Source organism: Hippoglossus stenolepis, chromosome 6, assembly GCF_022539355.2.
Source record: "Hippoglossus stenolepis isolate QCI-W04-F060 chromosome 6, HSTE1.2, whole genome shotgun sequence".
In the NCBI taxonomy this organism is placed as follows: Eukaryota; Metazoa; Chordata; class Actinopteri; order Pleuronectiformes; family Pleuronectidae; genus Hippoglossus; species Hippoglossus stenolepis.
This window is the reverse complement of record NC_061488.1, coordinates 16,878,006-16,894,327: the sequence shown is the minus strand read 5'-3', so window position 1 is coordinate 16,894,327 and position 16,322 is coordinate 16,878,006. Positions and strand designations below refer to the sequence as shown.

Below are 16,322 nucleotides of genomic sequence, written 5' to 3'. Positions count from 1 at the left end.
CTCTAAATAACACAGCACCTTCAGCGCAACTCAAGCAAAAGCAGCGAACATCCAGCAGCTTATTGCAACTCCATCTACTGATAGAAAACGTGTCAAAGATATGCACAGTCAAGGCATGCATCTGCAATGAAGACATCCGGGGCCTCACTGTGGGGGATTGAATCAAAAACCTTCGGAGCTGTCAGTAAAATGGAGAATGAAAAAGGGCAGCAGGCCTACCGCGTAATGCCGATAAATTCACGTCCTCCACATGTCCCCAGTTGGACGTGCTGGTCAAGAAGCAACACTAAACCCTGTCGGATACGCGGTTCTGTACTTGTGCGTATCAAAGTTTGTTATATTCACAGTTGCGCACCGCAGCAGCGTCGCATCTCCTTAGTAACCCCTGCGAAGGAGTGCGCCAGTTTGTGCGTAGTTTTAAAGACGCATCATCCCTAATTCAAAACACTTCCTTTATGTGTTTTTCTGTCAATTCATTGTTACTCTAAGTGACCCCGCAAGTTTAAATGGTCCTGCATGAACTGTAATCTTATCTCTTACCGTTTCACTTTGGTCTGCATCGATTGGAGATATGCAGCTTTGTAAACATCTGAAGTGACGTTGACTGTTGAACAAAGGCTGTTAGGTTCATCTCAGTAAGTTGTCAGCCATGACGATCAAATAAATAGTTGGGACACACATGCATGGTTAAAGGGGCCTGCAGTACATCATTCAAGCCACGTGGTTCCCGCTGTTCCCCTGCTGCCTGCCGCCGCACAAATCAGCACCTGATTCCCAGCTCGTCCCGTGGTGCCGCCTCGTCAGACCCCAGAGCAGCTCCAGTGTTAACGCAGGGGATCTGACCTCAGCAGCTTCACTGAGATTTCCACCTGCACCACAGGACTGTCCTCTCATACCCTGACCACACATCACCACAAGCCTGGTTATCTATATCTACAATACATTTAAAAATGAGAATATACAGGAAGGGAAACCAAGAATATTATCCACAGAATGATGCCTTTAGGTCCACATAGATAGATAGATAGACAGATAGATAGATAGATAGACAGATAGATAGATAGATAGATAGAAGACAGACAGATAGAGAGATAGATAGACAGACAGACAGACAGATAGAGAGACAGAGAGACAGACAGACAGACTGACAGAGACAGAAGACAGAGATAGTTAGATAGATAGACAGACAGATAGAAAGATAGAAAGATAGAAAGATAGAAAGATAGAAAGATAGATAGATAATTCTGACCCTGAGTTCTGATCGAGTAAAATAATCTATTTCAGTTTCAACCAGAATTTGCAAGGCGCCACAGTCAATGATAAAAAAACATATTGAAACACTTTAATGTTAATTTCAATTAAGTATTTATTTACAACACCTCCTCTTTAGGTTCCTCTGATGTTCACCTGTCTCTACTTTGTGTCTCCACTCCCAGGTTACGGCACCCATGACAACACACACACACACACACACACACACACACACACACACACACACACACACACACACACACACACACACACACACACACACACACACACACACACACACCACACGCACATTGCCTCCCGAGGGCCAGTTTATGAAAGAGAATATAGAGTCCCCGAGCGAGTAGAAATTAATTTAAAGATTGTTTTAGATTCGATCCTCCTCAGCCCCAAGTGATATATTTAATAAGAGGTTTGTCGTTATTGATGTATCATTGGATGTCGCTCGTTAACCCTAAACACACAGCATCGAAATGTATTAAAAAAAGACAAATAACGGAAAAGAGAAAGCATTATAAGATAATCCTAATTACTCAGCATTTTACCAATGTTAATCAATAGATGTTATGTTATTGATAACTGGCTACATGTTAACATAAACAATAACAAGCTTGAATAAAATGGACAAAAATAGAAATATGAAATTTATAATAAAATCTTTACGAATCTTTATAGGGACGGTTTCTAAGGCCTACATTATTATTTAGACATCTTTATAGAATTGTATTTATAATAACCTATTGTTTTTTATATACTAGTAAGAACAGACCAGAAACGGTCATTAACAATTACCCTAAACACGATCTGCTGCAAAAGCAAATCAATAAAATAACCAGAGCGATTTTAAAATGAAATACAGTTTAAAAAAATTGGAGTCTTAAATAGATTTGGCAATTTCTAAAACTTAGCTTGTTTAGAATATTTTTTTTAGATCAGTGTATTTTTTAAAAACAAATGCTGACATACTAGGCCCGCTTCAAAACTTAAATAAAAAAAAAAAACCTATTACGTCAGATAATAAATCCCCACATCGCCACCATCAGTCATTTAGGAACAAATCAACGTACCTGAAGGTTATTATGACTCCAATCCAAATGCACAGGAATTATGTTGCGCCGAGCACCTGCCTGTTTATCATGGAACGTGCCAAGAGAGTGACCCTCCATAAAAAATAAAAAAGATAACAACAAAAAAACAGCAACAAAAAAAAAAGAATCGACCGTATTCAGAGTGTGATAACAGTGGTTGGAAGTGATTGACTTTTCAGAGAAGCAGGATGAAGTGCGAGGAAAGCGCAGCAGCAGCGGAGGGAAGCTGTGAGCTCTGCGGAGGAGGAGGAGGTGAAAGCTGGGAGGCGGCAGCGCGGTTTGGACGCACACAAGCGGGAAACACTGAGATAATGGTGGGGGGTATGACAAGTAATACAAAATGCTCTGAAGCCTACACCGACATCAAGTTTATATGAATAAAACACAACCCTCTTTCGAGAGTCTGTACTGCAGGGCTATGGAAGAATGACAGATGATCAAGTTAGGATTGTGAAGAAAAAAAATGAAAGAAAAAGAATCAGAAAATGGCAGAATTTCAAGCTGATTAGCCTGAAAATAGCTTTTCAAAAACAGTTTTCTATTTGGGTCTATATTAATAGCACGCGCAGACGTCTACACGCGCAGAAAAAGAAGAGAAAACATAATAATGAACTGCATTTCCCAGAAGGCCCAGCGCAGCAGACAGACGCTGATTGGACAGCGCCGGTGTGTCGTCATCTCCTCAAACAAACAAACTAGCAACAGTTGGAAGGAGGAACAGAGGGAAACTGCGCTGGAGACATGTGGAGAAAAGTACTTGTATAAAGTCGCACTGGGCAGTTTGCGTCCGTGCACTGGTCGACCCGGTTAAAACAGCGCTGAGGCCGGAGGTGAGACTTACCATTGTTTGTGAATAAGACCGTGACGGTGAGCTAGCGTAACTGACAGGATGCTAGCAGGGCATTAGCGTTCAGTGACAGGTAACAGCTAACATCACCGTTAGCATCGTATCTATCTATCTGTCTACTGGGTTAAAGTTATCTATAGCGAGATAATAACATGTAGATAAAGTCGTGATTAGGACTCGTTTCATTTGTCGCGTTGCTTAATTTGAACTGTTTATGTTAAGTGTGTTAGCTAAGTTAACATAACTAGTTAGCGACTAGTAGCTCTCGCTGCTGAGCTTGTTTTAAAATGGGATGAATCCAGTGTTACTCCGGTCATTACATTTATTATACCTCCTCTTGCATTAGAGGAGAGCTGTGTGTTGATGTGGTGCTCACTGTGTGCAGAGGGTTTCTTGACTGAGCTTATGGCGCCACCACGTGTCAATATTCGTGCACTGCTGACTTCTCAGTTTGAGCTGCTCATCTCTCATCAAGTGGATTGTTTGAAGAAACTCACTGAGGCTTTGATTTAAAAATCCATTTAACTTTTTATTCATTTATATGAACTTTTATCCTGTGCAGGAACAGCTGTGATCACAAGATGAATTTCTCTGAGGTCTTCAAGCAAACCAACCAACTTTGTAAAGTTTCCCGAGATGGGAAATATTTGGCAAGTTGTTGTTGTTGTTGTTGTTGTTGTTGTTTAAGACATACTAATTTGTAGTTTTGTAGTGTGTGCATTCAACTCTCATCTAAGGTATTTAAGTAATTTATACACAGAAAGACACACAACAGAAATGGAAGTGTTATTTTTTCTGACATGTGTGTTTGGTTGAACTCCTCAGGCTACCTGTGTGCAGTACAGACTGGTGGTGCGAGATGTGAGCACCCTGCAGATCCTGCAGCTCTACACCTGCCTGGACCAGATATCCCACATGGACTGGTCTTCTGACTCTCTCTTTATTCTCTGCGCTATGTACAAGAGAGGACTGGTACAGGTACGTTAGAAGTGGGCACTAATGTGAGTAACTCAACCCACAACTGATAGATTGCTGTATTCATCTGATAAATTGGTTGTTGTTTTGAATGAAAGAAAATGTCATATTTTTGCGTTTCATATGTACGGCTATAGATTGAATACTTTGTTGGACAATTTAAGGGATATGCATATCTATCGAAGCTCCAGCAGCTTGGGGTAGTCACGCACCATCAATGTTTGTGTAATTTGATAAAAATAACAACTACGAGGTTAATCACGCGCAAAAATGATTGGCCACACCCTTAGAATACTATATTTATAATACAACATTGCCCATGCTAAATATTTATGCTGCTTTCTAGTGTGTTCAAAATGTAACAACATAAACTTGTTAAGTGGTTTTAAAACAAATGATAAATCAAAATAATCATCCTTGAACTTGGTTTGTACATTTTGAGAAGTTAGTAGAGAGAATAAATTGACCGTGAATTACATTGATTTTGTTTTGATTTCTGTACTACATTGATAAACTTCTAAGTACAGACATGCACATCTGTCATATTCATTGATAGGACATTTTTTTTAGTTAGAGCTTTGTCTGATAAACACAAAACCTTGCTGAAATAGGCAGATAAGATTTACACCAAATTAATTGCACCGCACAACTAAGAGGTCTCTAATTGTCAACATCCTGTTTTGACAATATTGAGGAATTAGTTAAAATGCAAAAAAATGTCCTCCTCAAAAAATGTTTGTCTTTTCACTTGAATTTGTTTTACTTTGTTCTAATGTAGCCACTTCAAACATGCCCTGTTGCAGTTAGTAAAACTCAAATTTTGTGCTGTTTTATAATTTACATTTAATTTGGTTTAACAGTAAACATTAATTTTCACATTTTGTTCAATGTATTGTATTCATGGACATGTGTCATCCGATGTCACATGTCCATGTATACATCGTAGAACCTTGCAGTTTTTTTTTCTCTTTTTGAACTCCTCTTACACCAGGTGCGTCACAGTTCACAACAACAAATCTCTGTCAATAAATCACTCTCTTTTTCAGAAAATAGGGATGCGACTTTTGTAATTAAAAAACTTTTTTAAAGTTCTGCATGCTAGCGTAATGTCAGTTTTGTGTGTATCGCAGTACAAGTATCTTACCTTTGAAGGGGTATCCAGCGCCAGTCCTTCATGGTTTGTGATGGTCAAGTGTTTCTCACTGATGGAAATCAGTTTTAGGAAGGTACAGGATGTGTGCGAGGGATGTAATCAGTAGTGGCTGATCCCAGTACTTCTGTCTCTCCCTCTCCTCTCTGTCTTGCTCTTCAGGTATGGTCTCTTGAACAGCCGGACTGGCACTGTAAGATTGATGAGGGCTCAATAGGTTTAGTCTCCTCGCGCTGGAGTCCAGACGGACGTCACATTCTCAACACCACTGAGTTCCATGTAAGTGTGAAGTTGCTGTGTGCATGCATCTATGCACACACAAGTGTGTTTATGCATATGCTTGTCTGGTTTCAACTGTTGCTGGCCTACAAGTGAGGGGGACCTGAAAATAGCCAGACACCAGAGCTTTTCTTAACTGCCACTACACCCCCCACCTGCTACATGTATTCAGCCGGATTTCATAGCTCCCCTCCTGTTAGCGTCCTGTCATACATGGGTCTCAAGTACCTCTGGACATGGGTGCGTCCTGTATGTTGCCTTCCGATGTAGGTTTGGTATGTTCTTTGACAGCAAGTCTGTTAAATGATGTTATAACACTAATAGACTAAAAGTTTCAAAAGTGATCAGCCAGCCTGAGGCAAATTGTTCCATAAATCCACTGCCACCGAATCAAATGGTGTAATCTTTCTACTTCTCTATCTGAGTCAATACAGTGATATCAAACCACAGGTTGCACTTTGGAAGCAACTAAATTATGAAAAGGAGCTTATTTCTGAGTTGTTTTTCACACAAGGGAATAGAACTGTGTATATAGCAGCATGCCAGCAGTTTGATAAATATAAGGGCCAAATTAAAGTCAAGAGAATCTGAAGGTTTACAAAAGTCAGCAAAATGAAGCACTGATCAATAATGATGCATTAAGTTCCATTCTATTCCACCCGATTTCTTATTCATATTCACTCTACAGACTGAGGCAATGTAGCTGCGACTGTCTGGCCATGTGGTGGATGATGGGGCACCGTGGTCGGCAAAGACTAATGCAGAACCTGACTCCAGGAATCATTTGACAGGTGTTGTGGTCTAGAGGGGGGAGTGCAAGTGTCTGAGGCATGTCTGCTTTGTGTCTGTCTGCATCTTCCAAAAAGAAAACAGAAAAGAATAGTGTTGAAAAAGATGGATGCTTCTCTCCCCCAGAAATATGGCATCTGCTTACAACATTATTGCTGAGGGCTTAAAATGGGGTGTGGTCCGACGTATTGTTGACACTTTACTATCTTGAAGCAATGGAAAGCAATTGCATGACTGACAAACAAAAACCTGCTCTGGTGTTTCGTGGCGTAGTATTTCAGTCATTATTAGGACACGTTATCAAGAAAGCTAATCAGCATATGTTTCTATGTAGGCAGGTACACAATGCACGTACACTCTGCTTGTTACACACTCGGATGTTCTGCTTGTGTACTTTCACTTCAGGCACTAGCAGATCATTTCCTCTGTCGTGTTCTCTCTTACTACCTGGCAAATCTGACATTTTAATAGTATAGACAATTATCCACCAAGGTAAAAGTTCACCTGGTGTTTAAAGAGAATGAGAAATGGCACTCTGAGTGGTTTCTTTTTTATAATTTGTTATGCTCGAAACACATCCATTATTAATAAAGTATAAATCTATGCACCTGAAATGATTAGTCGTTTACCAAAGAAATAAACAAATATTCTGATTATCATGTTTAGTTTCTTAAAAAATACAAGCATTTCTTAGTTCCCGCTTCTCAGTTGTGAGCATTTAGTTATTGTGTTTAACTTTTTTAGGGTAAAGTTGAGTTTTGGAGTCTTGCATGGACAAAGCAAGCAGTCTGATGACCTCTGGCTTTAAAAAAAGAGAAATGAAGATGAATCAATAATGAAAATGATGTTTGTTTTTTCTCCTTTTGAGACATCTGCTTGTTTATTGTAAACTTGAACTCACACAGAGGGGAAGGTTTCTTGAGGTAACTAATCCTTCACTCTGGAAAAGGTCTGCTTCACTTCCTGCTTAACCTCAAACAAATGTAACCTTGATGTCAAACTGGGAAGGGTGGCTGAATTCTCTTCAAGCCTCACTCCAAATTAGTATTTATGGTCAAGTGCTTTACGAGCACCAGGCAGACCAGACAAGTCCTGTCAATATAGGTATTTAAATGCCTGGGACTTCCTAGTCACTTGGCAGTGAGGGAGCCCTTCAGATGAGAGGTGCAACTTCTTCAAGAACTTTGTATAGCACTTGGAAATGCCATGACATGGATGACTGAGAATCTTGACAGACACGACTAGACAATAGACTGTCATAGGACGTATCCTAACATCCTCTCATCTGTACTCACTGTCTCTATCACCTGGCTAGATATGAGCCCCAAGTCCTGCTTACTGTTGCTTTCTGTTGAGCATCCTTATGTAGTTGAAGTTGCAATTGCCAATTTAACAGAGGGACCAGGCTACCACATTGCCAAGGGGCCCACTGAACTTACCTTCACCCTGGCCCAAGATTTCATTAAGGCTGTGCCAGACGGGTGTTCGTGTCAGGCTTAGATTTCAGCCTGACTCATAAACAGTCTGCTATATTAACTTGTTTATGGACAGCTGCCTGTGGTGTGGATCGTGCCTCTGTCTGTGTGTGCGTTTGAGTGTTTGTCTGTCTGTATATCAGTTAATCTGCTTAGTTGGCTATGTATATTTGTGTGTATATGTGTGTTTGCCTGTGTTTCACAGTGTTTGCGTCATTTTAACCCCCAAAAGAATACCCTTACATCTTTCTGATTTGTTCAATAATTCTTGATCTCACCATTGACATTGTGACAGTAGGAGAATGACTAAGTGTACTGGTCACAGGGGCTTCATAGGCAGCCCTACAAAGAATACAGGTGAGCACTGCTATCCCAGGCAGCTAGAAATGCTCTTTAGCCAATCTTTAAAGTCTGTCAGGTAGAACTATGTTGTTTATAGAAGAGGACATGTTTAAAAAAAACAGCAGTTTTAAATTTTAGTATGGCGCCAGGTCACAGATTTAATAGAAAGTCACATTGCTGAAACCTAGCCTATGTATTGTGAGACTTCATGCAAGTTGTCTCCCATTTGAATTCCGATCGTTTATCTTAGGACCTCACAAAATGTCACTAGCACATCCATGTTAATCCACCTTTACCAGCTGAGGGGTGATAAACCGAGGGGTGGAAAAACTCCAGCCAAGGACATCATTGAGCTTGACCTCTCTAATGGTTTTTACATTGTTGGGATCGGATTAGCAATAGCATTCTTGGCCAGTACCGCTGGAGCCTTGCTAACATGTAGCATTGTTGGCAACAGTGCTACTGGACTAAACTACAAATGTAGGCAGCTGCTGCACTGAATCATGGGACAATACCATAGCCATACCTATGTGTGGACTGCGAGAAGCTCCAGTTCCTTGGTAGAATCATGAGGCTGTAACAAGAGAAATAAGCTATATTGGTTTGAGATGGCTTCATATGTGGAATGCCTACAGTCTAATCCTCTGCTGACAGATAGGACTATATGGCATCAAATACACTCACCCATTCTCTCGCACTCGCCTAGGCGTGCAACAAGAATGGCTGATAGATGGTTTTATTCCAGGTTGCTGTCAGTAACTTAAGTCTGTAATTTATAGTAGTCACCATGTTGCCCACAGGCCGTCCTGTTGGGAATGTGGGAATTCTGTGGTTTTCTTGTTAATAATACTTTCAAATGTATACAAAATGCATGTGCTACTAGAAATTAGCCACACTTGTGTCATTATAGTTTATTTTTACAATTACACTATTTTGTAAAAGATTTGAAGAAATCTGAGGCAGCATCTCTTCATGATGAATATTTGTGCTTGATACTGAAAGGATTTACAGTACTAGTCTGTAATTACACATAGTACTAAACCATTTGCATTTATGCTAACCCAGGCACAGTCGTGAATTTTTCCAAGTCTGATGGATAAACAGCAGCTGTTTGCCCTTTCACACCGACCTTAGTCCGTAGCCCCGATCCACATGCTGCTGCTCACCTTTGGTGAGGATACTTCATCTAAAGTATAGCTTTACCAAGTTGGGATCTTATTGCATTCAACCCCACCTATTTTCCTCATGGTACTCTCCCTCCACCCCGTTTAAAGTTACACTGACTTGCGGGGCTTGATCTCCCCGCATCCCCCACGTGGTGGGTTCAAGGCATCTAAGAAGTGGTTGTGTGTTTGTGTTTGAGCAGTGTTGACACAGGTTGCCATGGCACCAGTCTGCGGGGATGTCCATGAAGAGTGCAGTGATTTGTTATTACAGGGCTTACACAGCTGGATGTCGCGACCAAACAGGAGGGTTGACACTTCAGCTCGGTTACGTGTCAGACATGACCCAGTTCAAATGTCTGTCTGGACACTGTGATGAAAGCCTTGTCACTTCAATAGTTTTAGCTTTGCACACGCTCAAATATGAAATATTGGGTGAAGGCAAAACATTTATTGCCCCAAATAATCTTTTGAAGAATTATTAATTATTGTTATTGATTAATCTTTAGGGTTCCCTCCAAAGTGGGATGGTTCTAAGAATTGCAAAGTAGTATAAGATTCTTACAAGATTAAATTGTGCAAGAATACTGAGCACCTTTTATTTGGAAGTGAAATGTCAGCACAAAAATTTAATGTGGTAGTGCAGTACAGTGCCATACTGTGCATGCATGTCTGCAGACAATAAAAGTAAATTTCACATTTTTATTAAACCCTTCATTTGTGATTTATGTTGATTTGATATTTTATTTGCATGACTTAAAAACACATATATAAACAGTGCAGCAGGATGCAGAAAGCCCAGTGGCCTTATTTTAAAGCCTCTACTTTATTAATGTTAAAAATATTATGGTCTGTCTATTTAAAGAGGGGCCGGAACAGTAGATCTCTCTAGTGAACACCTTAACACACAGACAACTACACAATCACACTGCCGACTTTTCAACAGTGTCTCAAAGATCGTCACGTGCTCCTTGTTTCTTGAACTGCAAGAAGCTGCATTTCATACTATTTGGGTCCAAATACGCTAATGCTTCTGGCTGAGGGCCACCTGCTTGTGTTGACATCAGTCTTGTTGAAGCGAGACTGGTAGGTATTTGAGTGACTGCTGTCAAAACTGAACATTAACACGTGTGGTCTCTTTGTTATCCCGGCTTGTTGCCAGATAGTTATTCTCTGGCACTGCTGCTCATCTGTGGGAATGCACGCAACCTGCTGGCTACAAGACTTACTGTTAATTTGTCACACTTGTCGCAAACATGTCTAACATTACATTGCGGCCACTAAATGGATGGGCCCTATTTTCCCACTTGTTGCTTTGGGTCTGTTTATTTAATATATCCTCAAGTTCTAATTGAATCGTCATAATCTCTTTTGATCCGTTTCAGTGACTGCACCACTTAAACATATGTGGTCATTTCCTATGTGTAGTACAACACTCCACTCACGGTCCGACAGCACTACCCATCTAATTATGGATGAGCTCCATGTCAGTGTCCCATATCCCTCACAGAGATTTATCACAGACCTCATCAAAGACATAAAGACACTGTCCACAGACACTAAAGGGCATGGTGGACCACGCTAATGTGGACTGTAATCTAGATCTGCCCAACTGATAGACGAGCCTATGGGTGTAGAGGAGCACTTAGAGGCCTCATTAGTTTAGTGGTCTGGTTGATTGAGCTTTTAATAATAGGCTGCTTTGGGCACCCAGTCGTTATACGCATATATTCGATCACAGCCTCAGATATGAGATTGTTATCGAAGACTCGTTGTCGAATAGATATCATACAAACTCTCCGATGGCAGTAGAGAGGGGATCTGGTTCTAATGGTGTGGCTTGTAAAACATCTTTACTTCAAAACCCAATCTCTAATGGGATGCTTGGATTAGAGTCAGTCTGATGTAGAATGACTCATATTATTGTCTAATGAAGAATCAAAATATTGGTTTGAGGTTATTTAGAGACAGTTACAGTCTCTAATAGAGAGCACCAATAAACAACAATAATTTTCTACTTAAAAATTTCACATATAGCACTTTTCCTTAAATGACCTAATTGTAATTGTTGTTTGTACTATGCACATGTTGAACACTGGCCAAAATACTCCCTGTCATTTATAACTGTATCAGTCTCAAACATTTTGTATATCTCAGTCAGTAGCTTGTGATTGGATTTATGTATGCCCTTTGTGCTGCCTGACATTATTGTGTTCTTGCTTATCATACTTTTACAGCTGAGAGTCACCGTCTGGTCCCTGTGCACTAAAGCTGTGTCTTACATCAAGTATCCCAAAGCATGTCAGAAGGGTGAGTAGGAGAGTTTTATTGTTTAATTTATTTCTTCATGGCTTATGAGTGTATCCGTATTACCAGGAGTACCTGAGGACAGCGCCAGTGGTATGTGTGTCTCAGCACGCCCCGTGAATCACATGCCGTTCTTTATCCTGTGGCATGACCCTGGGTATGTGGCCAAACTATGGTCCTCTCTGCTGACAGCTGTGCCTCTCTTCAGTAAATGGGGCATGCTCTTCATAACAGGCCTGTCAGCAACTAGGGGAAGAATGATTGTCTATGACTCTCCCCATTTTTCCACATGCAATACTATGCCCCTCTGCAACCCACATATTCTCACAGCCGTTATATAGATAATATGACCGTGATAGTTACATACCACCGACCTGATGGTGCCAAAGTGTTGGATTATTATGTTGGAGGAAATACTCAGGAAAACCACAAGGTTACATTTTCAAGTATCAGAATTTCTTTTTTCACTTTCACCTAACCCTAACCCAAAACACAGTGTGTACTTTTTTTTGGCGTGTTTTTTTCCCATGCCTTTCTGCTGCTGGGGCCTCAACTTATGAGTAAAACCCCGACTGATATAGAATATTTGGGGGGCAGATGCCAATACCTATATGATACTAATATATTGGCTTTTATATAGGCTTGATATTTTACATTTAACTAAAAACTCTTATATATAACCATACATACAAATAAAATACAAATACAACCAAATGTCTAGAAATTGTAATAAGAAAACATATACTGTTTTAAATGTTTTTAAGTTTTGATCATCTGCCAAGCAATACATCCATTTGGCACTACTTTTTATTGTTGATCAAAATTAAATAATAAAACTGTCATGATTGCTTGATACCTGCTTTAGAAGGTCTTCACTACACTACCATGTCCAGTGATAGTAAAACAGCTCATGCATATGTCTAGGTTGAGTTTGACTTAATTTTTTTTTTAACTAGATTTTTCAGTTCCGATTCATTGTCATTGTAAGACCTTTTCTTACTTGTGATTATCTGCCGCAACTGGTTCATCCTTCATCTTTCATTCACAGGTATAGATTTTAGTAAAGATGGCTGCTATTTGGCCTTGGCTGAACGCCGTGACTGCAAAGACTATGTCAGTGTCTTTGTGTGTGACGACTGGCATTTACTCAGGGTAAGTAGGACATTAGGATTTCACTTGAGTTTAATGACCATTTATATATGTACTGCAATCGCTGAAGAAACCTAACCTTAAGTGTTCAAAAAAAAGAATGTACAATGTTTCACTGCCACTGATACTCCAAATACAGTATTTATTCTTTGAAGTTGTTGTCAAACAAAGATGGCAAGTAAACATGTATCATAATTTTGATAGAGTTATGTCGTAAATGAATTAAATTGAACTATGTTACAGCATTTTGAGACTGAGACGCAGGACCTAGCAGGGTTGGAGTGGTCTCCCAATGGCTGTGTGCTGGCAGTGTGGGACAGCTGTCTGGAGGTGAGGTAGCTGCTTTAGAGACTTAATATTCAACCATAGAGTAATGTACTTTAACCTTACTGACAGCTTTGTTGAGCAGAAACTTTTTCTTTCACTCGATTAGATCACCCTGTCAAGTGTTAGTTTAAAAACAAACTTCTAATGGAGGCCACTGTTCTACACTTAGACAGAGACGCCTATGTAACTGTGCAGACAAGGGCCTTCATTAAAGGAGACTACCTCATTTTCAAAAGTTTGACTTTTGAGACCTGTTTTACATATACCATTTGCTGACATCACATCATCTTATATTATATGATAAGTTCACAAGTAAGGTGTCCTTGCATACACATAGATGTAAGATTAGACTTTGTTGATGCCCAGAGGGGAAATTCACCTCAGCAGAATAACAATGTGAAGAGGACAGTATATTCTAAAGCTAAACACACCCAGCATTCTGACTCTGAGATTTATGATATGAGTTATCATAAAAGGATCCCAGTAAAACAAATGGTGCTGAGCAGATAAATTCCTTACAGATATTATTAATATACATATATATATATCCATCTATGTTGATTTGTATTAACCAGTCTGCACAAATTGTCTGTCTCCCATTTAACCAACCCTGGATACATAACTTTCCATTTAATGAAATAACTTTTTTGATTGCTGCCTCTCAAAGCTGGAGTCTGAAGAAAATATGCATCACTTTAAAAGTACAAACAGAAAAGTAGCCATTTATAGCCTTTTTAGTTTTATTGTGTTATTGAAGGAATCACTCTTTATTGGGAAACATCCTTATTGTCAAAATGCAGTAGTTATTTGAATCCAGTGGCGGCAGCAACAGAATGAAAGAACTGATGTTTCGTGTGTTTGTTTCCTCTCCGTAGTACAAAGTGCTGCTGTATTCCCTGGATGGCCGATTGCTGTCTATGTATAGCGCCTATGAGTGGTCGTTGGGCATCAAGTCAGTGACCTGGAGCCCCAGCAGCCAGTTCCTGGCCATCGGCAGCTATGATGAAAAAGTATGGAAAAACTCTTATCTTAAGAATATTTTATGGTTAGATCCAATCACAAGTGTTCACACTTTTAGGACACGTTTTAATGGCAGGTGTGAACAAACGAAGTTCTCCACTTGTGATCAACACTCACTCTAAATTGATGTCACTTGAGGCTCTTAATCAAATATCTCGCAGCGCCCTCTGAAGCCACAAATTCCCTTGATGAAATCTTTTTTGTTCATATTCTTTAGTGCTCTACAAGAGCTGTAAACAAAGTTTGATGTGTGAATTTGGTGGAGTTCTCCTTTAAGAAGCTGAATAATTTATTAAAACTAAAGAGTTAGATAATTTGTTGTGTGCAGTTATCAATATCATTACAACATCATTTCAGGTGCGTATCCTCAATCACATCACATGGAAGAAGATCACACAGTTTGACCACCCTGTAACCATCAACAGTACTAAAGCTGTGAGTATTTCTTTCAGTCATTCTTCATGATGAACATTGAAGGCATTAACGTTCAATTATTAACTGTTTGTTGTTTTTCTAGGTTGTGTATAAGGAAGTGCAGAGAACGCCAGCTGCTGGAAGTGATGACCTGTCGATACACAACATCACAATTGGCAGCACCCTCTTTAACACACAGAGCAAATGTATGTCTGCGTCTCCCATTTTTTTTCTAGAGAAGGTGACATCAAGTAACCAACTTGGTTAAAGACAAACTAAAATTCATTTTTTGCTCTTCCAGATGAGATCTGCCCACTGCCAGTCCAAATTCCTGTGGTCAAACCAGACCCAGACCGAGCCAACCCCAAGATCGGAGTCTCTTCCTTGGCATTCAGCTCAGACAGTCGATATCTAGCTACCAAAAATGGTAAGACTTCACCACTGTTCGGTTTGACCCTCACACTCTTGACAGCTCGATAGGCAAAGAGTGGTTGAATTTGCTTCTCTGTTTGTAGATAATATGGCCAGTGTTGTCTGGGTGTGGGACATGCAGAGGATGAGCCTGGAGGCCGTGCTGGAGCAGACATCAGCCGTGCGCTGCTTCCAGTGGGACCCTCGACGCCCCCGACTGGCACTGTGTACAGCCAACACCAAACTCTACCTCTGGTCACCATCAGGCTGCGTTTCTGTCCAAGTCCCCACGGAAGGTAACATGCTCTGTCACTGACAGCTGAAACTGTGAAGCAGCTGGAATACACAGCTGCATTATACTGTTCCCAGATGTAGTAGAGGGCCAGTGAACCATAATGACCTTTCCACCAGAGGTCACTGTTTCAGTTGTTAAGACTCATACACATTAAAATCCTGTCATATGATATTAGACTGATCCCAGTGAATTGCTGGCCATTGTTTTCAGTATTATTCTCCAATCTCAAATTAGTGTCCCTCCTGCTCGTGGGGGAAGATTGAACAGATTTCAGATCAGATTTGTTTTGATTCATTCAATCCTTATTTATACACAGTGGTACATTTAGAGCCATTCTCTCTTGCAGGGCACCCTGTGTATACAGGACTATCTACATATATAGATTTATTTGTTTGATATAAAAACTGGGCTGTTCTGTGCTTGTACAATTGACTGGTTGTGTGTATGTAGGTGTGTTGTCATCACTGTTGCCTCTCTATCTCTCCCACCAGGTGGTTTCCAGGTCCATTCCCTGAGCTGGCACTGCAGTGGAGACTCTCTGATCCTGCTAGGAAAGGAGCAGCTGTGTTTGTGCTTCATGGACACTGACCAGGAAGACACACAAAAACACAGGGATAAAGAATGACTGAATCACAGTTCAGACTTATGTAGCCACAAGCACTTGTCCGGGAATGTGTTATGGTGATGACCAAAAGACTGTTAAAAACACTCCTCCTCTAAATCCTACTTTTCCTGTTTTTAACTGTACCAGCTCACCAAGCTCTTAAGGCTCTCGGTGCAGGTTACTGAGATGTTCCTTTTCTTGTTGAGTTGAAAATATTTTGGATACATTTTTTAAATAGATACATTTGTACTGAAGCACTAGTTCCAGCCACTGTGAGAAGATAGATGTTTACAAGGTTTGATAGCTTTCTCTATACTTTTAGTTTAACCTCTTTTGTATGAAAGTCTTAACTATTTTCAATAAATTTGTCATAAGCAATAAACCTTAAAGTGAGATAATAAAATGTTGTGCATCATAA

General features: G+C 40.2%; 2 protein-coding genes across 3 annotated transcripts in view; one reads left to right on the top strand and one right to left on the bottom strand.

Moving 5' to 3' along the window:
* The window catches only part of tp73 (tumor protein p73), a 26,996-nt gene extending 21,313 nt beyond the window's left edge, over positions 1–5,683 (bottom strand). For both annotated transcript variants that reach the window (XM_035158670.2, XM_035158671.1), the window contains exon 1: positions 5,324–5,683. In XM_035158670.2, coding sequence (XP_035014561.1) covers positions 5,324–5,355 — 32 coding nt within the window. In that variant the 5' untranslated portion in view covers positions 5,356–5,683. The remainder of the gene's footprint in view (positions 1–5,323) is intronic.
* On the top strand, positions 3,005–16,322 carry wrap73 (WD repeat containing, antisense to TP73). Its single transcript, XM_035158674.2, has 13 exons — positions 3,005–3,187; positions 3,767–3,854; positions 4,030–4,182; positions 5,492–5,608; positions 11,615–11,687; positions 12,733–12,836; positions 13,077–13,163; positions 14,036–14,170; positions 14,538–14,615; positions 14,698–14,800; positions 14,896–15,021; positions 15,110–15,301; positions 15,792–16,322. Exons 2-13 carry the CDS (start codon positions 3,786–3,788, stop codon positions 15,923–15,925), a joined length of 1,371 nt encoding a protein of 456 aa, XP_035014565.2. The 5' UTR covers positions 3,005–3,187; positions 3,767–3,785; the 3' UTR covers positions 15,926–16,322.